The 9652-nt window shown below is 60.8% G+C and overlaps 2 protein-coding genes across 2 annotated transcripts; one reads left to right on the top strand and one right to left on the bottom strand.

Moving 5' to 3' along the window:
• Positions 1-37: 37 nt before the first annotated feature.
• SURF2 (surfeit 2) lies at positions 38-4600 on the top strand. The gene is made up of 4 exons (XM_005871806.2): positions 38-663; positions 3517-3708; positions 3870-4033; positions 4503-4600. Exons 2-4 carry the CDS (start codon positions 3594-3596, stop codon positions 4581-4583), a joined length of 360 nt encoding a protein of 119 aa, XP_005871868.2. The 5' UTR covers positions 38-663; positions 3517-3593; the 3' UTR covers positions 4584-4600.
• Positions 4601-4823: 223 nt separating this feature from the next.
• Positions 4824-9652, bottom strand: SURF4 (surfeit 4). Its single transcript, XM_005871790.2, has 5 exons — positions 9366-9652; positions 8806-8882; positions 8210-8253; positions 7603-7789; positions 4824-6887 (listed from the first exon to the last, which is right to left on the bottom strand). Exons 1-5 carry the CDS (start codon positions 9568-9570, stop codon positions 6621-6623), a joined length of 780 nt encoding a protein of 259 aa, XP_005871852.2. The 5' UTR covers positions 9571-9652; the 3' UTR covers positions 4824-6620.

The raw sequence follows: 9652 nt of genomic DNA, 5'->3' as shown, positions 1-9652 counted from the left end.
CCTGCCTAGGAGCTGGGGGCCGGGCTGCCCGGGAGCCGGGAGCTGGGAGTCACCTGCGAGTCCAGGCGAGGCCCGCCCCTGCTGAGCTCGCTTGCTTTTGTGTAAACCTGGGCCTGTCTGCTTCCTAGGGGACAGCGAGCGCTGGGGGTTGGTCCCCTGAGGTTCTGGCCGAGGCCAGGCTCACATCCGTGCTTTAAAGGAGAACTTTGATTTAGCCGAGGGCGTGTGGTTGACAGAAATAGCGACGAGGAAGCGGCGATGGCCTGGTGGGCACTCGTTCATGAACTTGACCGCTGAGTCCCCCGCGTGCATTCTCACAGCAGAGCAATCGGGGGGCTGGCCAGTCCACACGCCAAGCAAAGGGCGAGGCCAGGTCCCAAGGACCGCGGCTCTCCGCCCGGCGGGGTGGACCAGCTCAGGAGCTTGTAAGAACTGGGATACCCAGACCACACCCTAGATGCCCCCTCCGCAGGCAGCCTCTGGGGTGATCTGAGGCTGGAGAGCAGGTCTGACTCTTGCTGGTGAACTGTCCCTGCAAACAGCTCCCTCTGCCCCGTAGGCACCAGCTCTTCTGCAAGCTCACCCTGCGGCACATCAACAAGGCCCCGGAGCACGTGCTGCGGCACACGCAGGGCCGGCGCTACCAGAGAGCTCTGTGCAAATGTAAGTGTGTGTGTGTGTGGGGGGGGGGGACACAGCTGCCCGGGTCACGGAACCTGGGGGCATGCCTGCCCTCCCCAGGATGAGCACCCTCGAGGGCAGAAGTGGTCTGGGCCAGTGGTCGGCAAACTCATTAGTCAACAGAGCCAAATATCAACAGTACAACGATTGAAATTTCTTTTGAGAGCCAAATTTTTTAAACTTAAACTACATAGGTAGGTACATTGTTATTAACACCTTTCGTACTGCTCACGAGCTTTCTCGTGTTTCGAGCGCCATCTGTTATGGACCTTAGATGTCACCACACTGTCTTGTCCACATCGAATGAAGCGATCTCATTGGTGGAAACCGTGCAGGTCGATCTACGAAAAACTATATAATTGCATGAACCCATAAGCATTGCAGTTACATTGTATTTTGGCCATTCGAATAGTCTTCATCTTCAAGTTCCTGGCCCTTTTAGAAAATGTTGTACGCAGTACCATACGTTAAAAAAGTACTAGGAACTTTAATTGTTTAATTGTTTTTGTAAATAAAAATGTTATAATTAATGAAAAACAACACCTAAAGTGCATTATGATCTGTAGTTACGATGACTTAAATAACGTGCAGTTTGCCCAAAAACGTGCGGTCCCTGGCGTATGTCTTAGAGATTTCTATGCGGTACGAAATGTGTTAACTTAATTAGGGTACTCCTAAGGCTTAGGAAGAGCCACACTCAAGGGGCCAAAGAGCCACATGTGGCTTGCGAGCCGCAGTTTGCCGACCACAGGTCTGGGCCATTCCGTGGCAGTGCTTGGTGGATTGCCCCGCACCCTGAAGAAGGGTGCAAAGCAAGAAGCCGCCTCCCAGAACAGTACGTCCTCACTCATCGTCCTCGGCAGGTTCAATTGATCTAAACTGAGAAGGGTGCAAAGCAAGAAGCCGCCTCCCAGAACAGTGCGTCCTCACTCAGGTGGTTCAATTGATCTAAACTGGAGTTAAGTTCCTGCGGCATCTCATCCATGTTACAGCGAAGCGACGTTGTTGGAAGACCTGCCGCTGTGATGGCAGGTGGTGCTGAGGGCTGTGAGGGCGGGGTGGGTGCTGGCAGCCAGGAGGGCCGGCCTGACTCAGGAGGCCGAGACTGAGGGGCATGCGGAGCGGGAAGAGGACAGGATCTGGGCCAGGTCCAAGGCTGGGCGTGGGAGGCCCCGAAGGACCTGCCTTCGTTGTGCCATCACGCACCGTAGGGTGAGAAAGGTGGGTAGGGGCGAGAGCACAGAGGGTCTTGGAGGCCGTGGTCAGGAGCACGTGCAGCCGGATGCACTGAGAGGGTTAAAGCAGGGACCGGCGTGACCCCTGCGTCTCCATCCCTGTTCCTCTGAGGAGCAGAGGGGAGGCGAGGAGTGGAAGGGGAGTGGGTGCCTGCAGTCATCCAGGTGAATGGAGAGGTGGCGGGGTTCCCCTTGGGTCACCAGGTGTGAGCAGGGAGGATGGAACGCCGTGGACAGGTTTTAACTTGGGGGTGGGGTTGCTAGATGAGGAGTGAGGGGCAGGAATAAACCGATTCCCAAGCTCCCACGTTCCGGTAGGTGAAGTTAGGAGAGTGGGGTCTGAATAGGCTTTGGGGGAAGTTGAAAGTGAAACTGGAGCACTTTCAGGGGGAGGTGTGGCAGGGACCAGCACTCAGGAGATGCAAATCACTGACACAGGCGTGGCATTTGCATCCACGGAGCCAGTTGAGAAGGGACAGGGTGGGGCCTGGGTACCAAGGCGCCCTGGGAAGGTGAGGAGGAACCAGGTGTCGGGCAGAGAGGAACGGGTGGACTCTTATCAGGTGTCAGCCAAGGGGAGACCAGGCAGCTGGGTGGCGAGGGGGGGACAGCCAGGCTGGAGGGGGCAGGGGCCGCAGCCGGAGGCGGGGAAGGAGGGCCAGGAGGGCCGGGCAGGGCAGTCAGGTGGGATCGATGGGAAGACAGGAGGAGGCTCTCCAGCTTCCCGTGCAGCGTGAGGCTGCCCTCCCCTGAGGGCAAGAGGAGGCTCGCTTCCCACCCGTCTCTGGCCCCAAAAAGCCTACGCAGGCGCGGGAAGGGCTCGGTCCTCTGGTCGTGGGCAGCTGCTGCCCAGGGGCAGGAGGAGCTGGGGGTTGGGCTGGTTCCCCATCAGTGAGCGAGTCACTACGATGCTGAACCCTGAACGGCTGGGTGGAGAGAGCATGGGGAGGCTATTGCATGGGGCGAGGGCGCCTGGCCAAGGGGGCCGAGGAGATGCCCTGTGGGGGTTCAGGTCATGCGAGCCTGGAGTGGGTGGCAGAGATGGAGGGGATCAGGTCCTGGATGTGGTTAGAAGTGGGCAATGACCCCAGCAGGGCTCGTCCACCCCATGGATGGTGACAGGAGTTGGGGGAAGTGAGAGCCAGGCTCCTGTCACCACCTACCCCCCGGGGGCTGCACTGCACTGCACTGGGGAGGCCTGTGCTGATGGAGGGCCTGTGAGTCCTCAGTGCAGGGAGGACAGTGACTCCAGCCTCGTTCCTGCCCCTTGCTCCGGCCAAAGGTCAACAGGGGGCGCCGATTCCACTGAGCCACCATGCCTGCAGAGGGCTTGCCTCCTGGTGACAGGCTGGCATGGTTTCCAGGTCAGGTGCCCTGGGGCTCCTGCAGCCTGGCGGGCCCGGCCAGAGGCGGGTGCTCATGCCCAGTAGATCTGTGCCATCTTGTCTGTCGGCCACACCCCTGCTGGCCTTTCCTGTCCTGGTAGGAACTGAGCTGGTGGCCTTTCTCTGCCACCGCTGATGTGTGCCTAGTGGGTGAGGCACAGGGCTCAGAGAATGGGAGGCGAGGAGAGAGCCGTGCTCTGCTGGTCTGTCTGCAGATGCAGAGTGTCAGAAGCAGGGCGTGGAGTATGTGCCCGCCTGCCTCCTGCACAAGAGGAGGAGGAGGGAAGACCAGATGGACAGTGACAGGCCACCCCGCCGGAGACCAGCCTTCTGGGAGCCCGAGTCCAGCGATGGTGACGGCACGGCCCCGAGTGACAGTGACGACAGCATGGCAGACCTGTACCCACGTAAGCAGGACCGTGCTCCCTGCCTACCCCCCCCCCTCGTACTCCCCCTGGCTGTCCTGTCCATTTCCAGCAGCAGGTGTCTCTGGCCCGCTCCCTTCTCCACGTGCCCCTTAGCCCCATGCACAGGTGGTGACCTTAACCTAGATCCCTCTTCCTTCCAGCCGAGCTGTTCACCAAAAAGGACCTGGCAGAGGCCGAGCACAGGGACAGCGCTGATGACTTTCTGACCGATGAAGACGAGAGACCAAGGCACCCGAGAGCAGAGGGCGCTGGGGACGGAGAGGGGAGGGGAGGGGCCCGGGAGCTGGCCCTCAAGCGCAGGAAGGTGAGTGGTGCCTCCGGGCTGCTAACAGGGCAGCAGTGTCCTTAGTGAGGTTTCCTTTTCCCCAGAAAAATAAGACCACCCTCTGCAGGTCACACCCCAAGCTCATGGCACATGTGATCGAGGAGCCAGGGCTGCTCTGACGGGGCGGGGAGCTTTGGGTCTGCACCTGCCGGAGCCCGGCTGCCTGGACAGGTGTCGAGTGCAGCACAGGAGCCGAGAGAGGGCCCAATAGACACCACCCTGAGCCTGTGCGGAAGAGGCGGGGCTAGAGGAGGTCAAGGGGCTAGAAGAGGTCAAGGTCTGTGCGTTTGGGGGTTCGCAGCGCTGCCTTGGATGAGCCGGCAGCTGTGAGGGAAACTGGGCAGAGAGTGGACCTAGGGGTTTCCAGCTGAAACCTCGCCTGTGGGCGGGGCAGGCTGACTGACACCCGCTCACCTGGGACCTCACTGGAACTCTGTCCCCGCCACAGAAGCAGTCGGGCTCATCAAAGAAGTTCAAAAGCCGTCACCGCAAGCCGAAGCGCATCAGCTCTTCCAAGCAAGCGGGTTAATAAACGTTTGCCCGAGACCGCGCAGCCTGAGTCCTTGGGGTTTGCACCCCGCGTCCTCCCAGCCGGTGGGGTGTCCTGGGGTTCCTCCATCCACTCCTCTGGCTGCCCCAGGAGCAGGGTTGGGTCGTCCCCCCGGGGCCCTGGGGGGAGAGTCCTGTGTGGACAGGCTGAGTGGTCCTCACGTGGCACCTGAGAGCCTAGCTCGGCCCACCCACCTGGACGGCACCGAGGGTCACACTGTACAACAAATGCCATCGTTTATTTTGATGTTTCCAAAATCAAAACGTTTCCAAACACAACTAAGATATAAAATACAGCATAAAGTGAGATCGACACCTATTTCCCACATAACGCAAAAAATTGTCAGAAATCGTTTTGCCAAAACCAATTGGTAGATTATTTTTCGCTCCTCCCGCAAAGGCATAGGTCTACAGGGCCCAGGCGCTAGCCTGCTCTGGCGGGGAGGCGGGGACGGGAGTGACCACCGCATCACAGGCGGTCGACACAACAGAGGTCTCAGCAGTCAGGGAGGTGCCCTACTAGACGCAGCTTGGCTGAGGGTGCCACTTGATGGGGCTGTCACTCACGGGGGCTGTCAGGATGTGTTAAGGGGGAGGGAATGTGGACCAAGAGACCACGTGGCCCAGGTTGAGTCAGAAAGTGAAACACCTCCGTGTAGTGAGCGTCAGAGTGCCGGGGAATAGACACGCCCTTCGGCCTGGCTTTGTCTAACACCAGGAAGAGCCTCCGCTCTGGCTGGGACCTGGGTGGGGGTGAAATGGTTCGCCATCACCCCCTTGGTCAGGTGGGTCCAGGCTGCAGAGCCAGAGAGGCAAGAGGCAGCCTCCTCCCCACAAAGCCTGCGGGCGCGGGGCTCCCCTCACCTGGCTCAGGGCTGGCCCTCAGGCCCGCACACCTCGCTGAAGACCAGGGAGCCAAGCCCCGAGGCCAGGCTGTCTGCCCCGAAGGATCTGGGGTGAGGACAGCAGGAGGCAGAGACACGTGTCCCAACTCCCCTGGCGCCTTTGCTGGGATGGGCCTGGCGGAGGACAGCAGGAAGCGCTCACACCCCCAAGAAGAGAAACACAGTGTAAGGCAATGTTAGAAAACTTTAAATACAGGAGTCAGATCCAATCGGTAAGGCATCACAAATCAGTAAAAAGTAATCTGGGCCGTGTGCAGCATAGCAAACAGACGTCTGAGCAAGCAGCAGCCCCGGGAGACGGAAGCCGTGGCCGTGCAGCCTGGGGTCATCCCTCAGCCAGGGAAGACCCAGGCAGCCTCCAGGGCGCGGCCCAGTTCAGCGAGGCTGCGGAAGGTTGAGTGTGAGGTAACTGGTCTGCGAGCTGGGGCGGCTGGGGCGGCCGGGCCAACCTGCAGACGTGCGGTGGGCGTGGGTGGGTGGGTGCGAGGGCTTCTACTATCCATCCCCACTGAGCCACGGAAGCTCCGGGGGGATGACCCCATATAAACTAAGCAGTGACTCACCGTGAACAGGGCCCCTCTGATGCTGCCTCGCTCTCTGGGGGTTGCTCCTCTAATCTCTCACTGTCCTTGCAAGTGTGACACTGCAAGGCAGCGCCCTGGCGCTGCGGGGCGCTTCTGAACCAGGGAGCGGCCAGTGGCTCTGACGTGCCGGGCCACCCACAATCACTTAGTTTTAGCTAAAAACGTAAACTTTTAAAAAAAATAAGAGGGAGACTGCTTTGAATGATACACAGATGTATCTGCTCAGAGTACAGCTTGAAGGCCCCCACCACCCACAAAAGAACAAAACCAGGACAGAGGCCGCAACCCACCCGGCTGCTCTCGCCGCGCGGCCAAGGCCTGGCCGTGGGGAGGGAGGAGCCAGGCGGCCGCTGGCTGGTCAGACAGCAGGTGGGTGCAGAGCAGAGTCAGCCGTCGCTCTCGGGGCTGCAGAGGTCTCACACATCTGTGCCTCACCCAGGCAGGGGGGAGGGGACGAGAAGGCGGCAGTTTGTCGATCGACCCCGAACCAATCCTTGCCGGCCACGGCTTAGGCAGGCAGGGAAGGTGTTACCACTCTTTCTTCTTCTCGTCCATGGAGACGCCCCCGGGGCCCAGAGCCACCACCAGCAGCAAGCCGCCGATCACCGACATGGTCTGGAAGAAGTCATACTTGAGGAAGTCGTGCATGGGCTTGTAGACGGGGATGGTCCAGAAGGCGTTGAAATACACGTTGATGGCGAACAGCCAGACGACAAGAGTCAAGGCGGCCAGCTTGGTCTTAAAGCCAATGGCCACTAGAATCATCAGCGCTGTGCCCACGATGTTCTGGAGGATCTGCAGAGGGGACAGTAAGAGACTCAAATGGGAGGAAGAAGGGATGGTGAGGTGCTGGGGCGAAGGGACTGGGGTGTGCGGAGGCCGCTAATGGTCGGGGCTGTGACTGTGGGATGGTGACAGGTGGGGCTGTGACGGTGGGATGGTGACAGGTGGGACTGTGACTGTGGGATGGTGACAGGTGGGGCTGTAACGGTGGGATGGTGACAGGTGGGGCTGTGACAGTGGGATGAGAAGGGGGCTGGGGCAGATGAAGCAGCGCTCAGCGCAGGCCGAGGTCTCCCAAGCCGCTCAAGCTGGAGCCCAGGGGCCTCCACGCCAGATGGCCGGGCGTTCCTGGGAACCTCGCCAGGCAGGGCGCACGCTCGGTAACAAAGACCTGCTCTGTAAACTCGAGGGGGACAAAGCCAGAACCTTCTTCAACTCTGCACGCCCAACACCCGGCTCACAAAGGTCATGAGATAAAGGTGAGGAAGGAATGAGTCTGGGAGGACTGGCACCAGGACCCTCCAGCAAGGTCCACGAGGCTGGACTTCATTTGTTCGGAGGCAGGTTCTGGGCACATAAGAACCTGACAGTTTGTTCTTTAATAGGATCAAAAGCCTCGGCCTTCGTGGCCTTGGGCTCTGCTTCGTCCACACCAGGGCAGGGGCAGGGCAGGGCAGGGGCAGGGCAGGGGCAGGGGCAGGGCAGGGGCGAGGCGAGCAGGACTCACGGAGAAGAAGCTGGCGTCGAAGTGAAGGAGGGTCATGAACATCAGCACCAGCAGGACCCGGCCTCCCAGCTGCATGTACTGCTTGGGGGAGCTCTCGCGCATGGTGGGGACGCCCGCGAACATGCTCTTCCCCTCCGAGCGGGACTCCGCCAGGAGCAGCAGCAAGCCCCCACCCAGGGCCAGGTTCCTGAGGGAGACGTCAGGCAGCGCTCAGGCCCAGGCCGAGGGCCGCCAGACCAGCCGGGAGACCTGGGCCCTGCCCCCTCTCTGCAGACCAAGCGGGACTCGGCCTGAAGACACATCCGTGTCTGTGCACTAGACAGCGGCCGTCGCCGGAGCACGCCCGGAACCTTCACTGCTGAGCAGCTGGCTCCTGTGAGCAGCGGTTCCACTGGGACCCTCCTCTCCCTCGTGAAACCTGGGTCTGGAGAGGCAAGTGCGTGCTCACGTGTCCTGAGGGCCCCGGGTGGGGGTGAAGGCTCTGCCAACACCCACCACAGAGTCTAAGGAGCACAGTCTTGACCCCAGAAGTTGACTCAATGGACAGTTACAGCATCGAGGTTAGATGGGAGGAGGTAGGGTGACCCCTCCAACCAGACACACGTACCTCATCAAAAACTTCAAGTCCCATAAAATGCTGTAGGCGATCGTCTGAGGGGACAGAGGGCAGAGAAAAGGTGAGTGTCAGCATTTCCAAGCACCTGCTTTTCTACCGAATGGATAGCATGAGGCCAGTTTTTAAACCTAAGATACACAAAACAGCTGCAGGACTCCAGGACAGCTCCGAGGCCAAGCTCGGCTCAGTGCCCCAGAGCTGCACCCCTGGTGTGCCCCGGAGAACAGGGCGGACCTGAGACCACAGACCCAGAGCACAGGTGGGTTTTAAAGACCGCACCCGAGTAGCTAGGCAGCCTTAATGAAGGAAATGACAAGAATGGGGTCCTGGCGGCAGCCAGCCTGGTGACTTCCACCCTGGTCAAGGCAAACCCAGGCAAGGGCCAGCCCGGATGGCCGTCCGCTTCTCCTGTGTTTGCCTTGAGGAAAACTGAGCCCCTTTTCAGGAAGGAGTTCCAGGGCAACTCCTCGAAAGGCCTTTCGAGAGGCTCTGCTCCAACCCAAGCAAGAAGGCAAGGCCCCACCCGGTTACCGGCAGCCGTGGTTCCTGGGCGAGACCCCGCCCGCCTGCCCACCCGCCCCATTTACCTGCAGCGCGATGATGCCGAAGAGCCCGAAGCAGGCGTGCTGCACGAAGTTCCTACTCAACACCAGGATGCAGCCCGCTGGAAGGAGAAGGCGCGGGTCAGGGGCGACGGGTGAAGGGCCCCTGCCACAGTGGCTGCTGCCTCACCTGGCCTCAGGTGCAGCAGCAGCCCAACTACCTGCCACAGGCAAAAATCCAGGCGTGGAAGGGGGAAGGGCAGGCAGGCACCCCCACGCCGTCTGTGGGACCACCATCACAGGCCCTGCAGCACCCGCAGGACAGGCGGGAAGTGCAAGGTCCGGCCCTGCATGTACAGGGCTGAGGCTGCCACCAGGAGCAGAAGCGAGGCCCGAGGCCGACGTGAGCTGCGCGAGGCCTCGTCTCTCCCTTCTCCTTCCCTGATTTACCCTTCCAGACACCAGGGATGCTCACTGCCGGCTCCTCACTGCCCCAGCTCACCTGCATCTGCTCTGGGAACGCAGACACGGGGCTGCCCCTTCCTTCAGGAAGCCCCCAGCAGTCCCCGGGGCTGACCCCTGCTGTCAGCGAGGGAGCCACTTACTCAGCTGTCCGAGCAGGTTGAGGAGCACGAAGGTGGAGGCCACCAGGTAGCCACAGCCCCAGGTGCTGTCGATGTAGTCCCGCTGCTCGCCCCACTGGAACCACATGCGCACGCCGTCCTCCAGGAAGGTGCTGATCAGGCAGAGGCGCGCCACGTGCGGGAGGTACTGCTTCGTGACTCGGAGGAACTGTCGGGCCACAGACATCCCGGTGAGGGGCTGCGGCAGAGCCCCGGGCCCGCCAGGCGCTTCTTGGGCGCCGTGCGTGGGACTCTCAGCACCTGCTCCC

Source organism: Myotis brandtii, unplaced genomic scaffold (genome assembly GCF_000412655.1).
Source record: "Myotis brandtii unplaced genomic scaffold, ASM41265v1 scaffold357, whole genome shotgun sequence".
Lineage (NCBI taxonomy): Eukaryota > Metazoa > Chordata > Mammalia > Chiroptera > Vespertilionidae > Myotis > Myotis brandtii.
The sequence above is the reverse complement of the archived record's forward strand: the minus strand, read 5'-3'. Positions and strand labels throughout refer to the sequence as shown.

Bases quoted from the DNA above. Each gene is read 5' to 3' on its own strand.
- SURF2 (XM_005871806.2), top strand. From the start codon at position 3,594: ATGGACAGTGACAGGCCACCCCGCCGGAGACCAGCCTTCTGGGAGCCC. The intron at 3,709-3,869 runs GTAAGCAGGACC...TCTTCCTTCCAG, and splicing joins CATGGCAGACCTGTACCCAC to CCGAGCTGTTCACCAAAAAG. The intron at 4,034-4,502 runs GTGAGTGGTGCC...TCCCCGCCACAG, and splicing joins TGGCCCTCAAGCGCAGGAAG to AAGCAGTCGGGCTCATCAAA.
- SURF4 (XM_005871790.2), bottom strand. From the start codon at position 9,570: ATGTCTGTGGCCCGACAGTTCCTCCGAGTCACGAAGCAGTACCTCCCG. The intron at 7,790-8,209 runs GTACGTGTGTCT...CGTCTCCCTCAG, and splicing joins GACTTGAAGTTTTTGATGAG to GAACCTGGCCCTGGGTGGGG. The intron at 6,888-7,602 runs GTGAGTCCTGCT...TCCCCTCTGCAG, and splicing joins TCGACGCCAGCTTCTTCTCC to ATCCTCCAGAACATCGTGGG.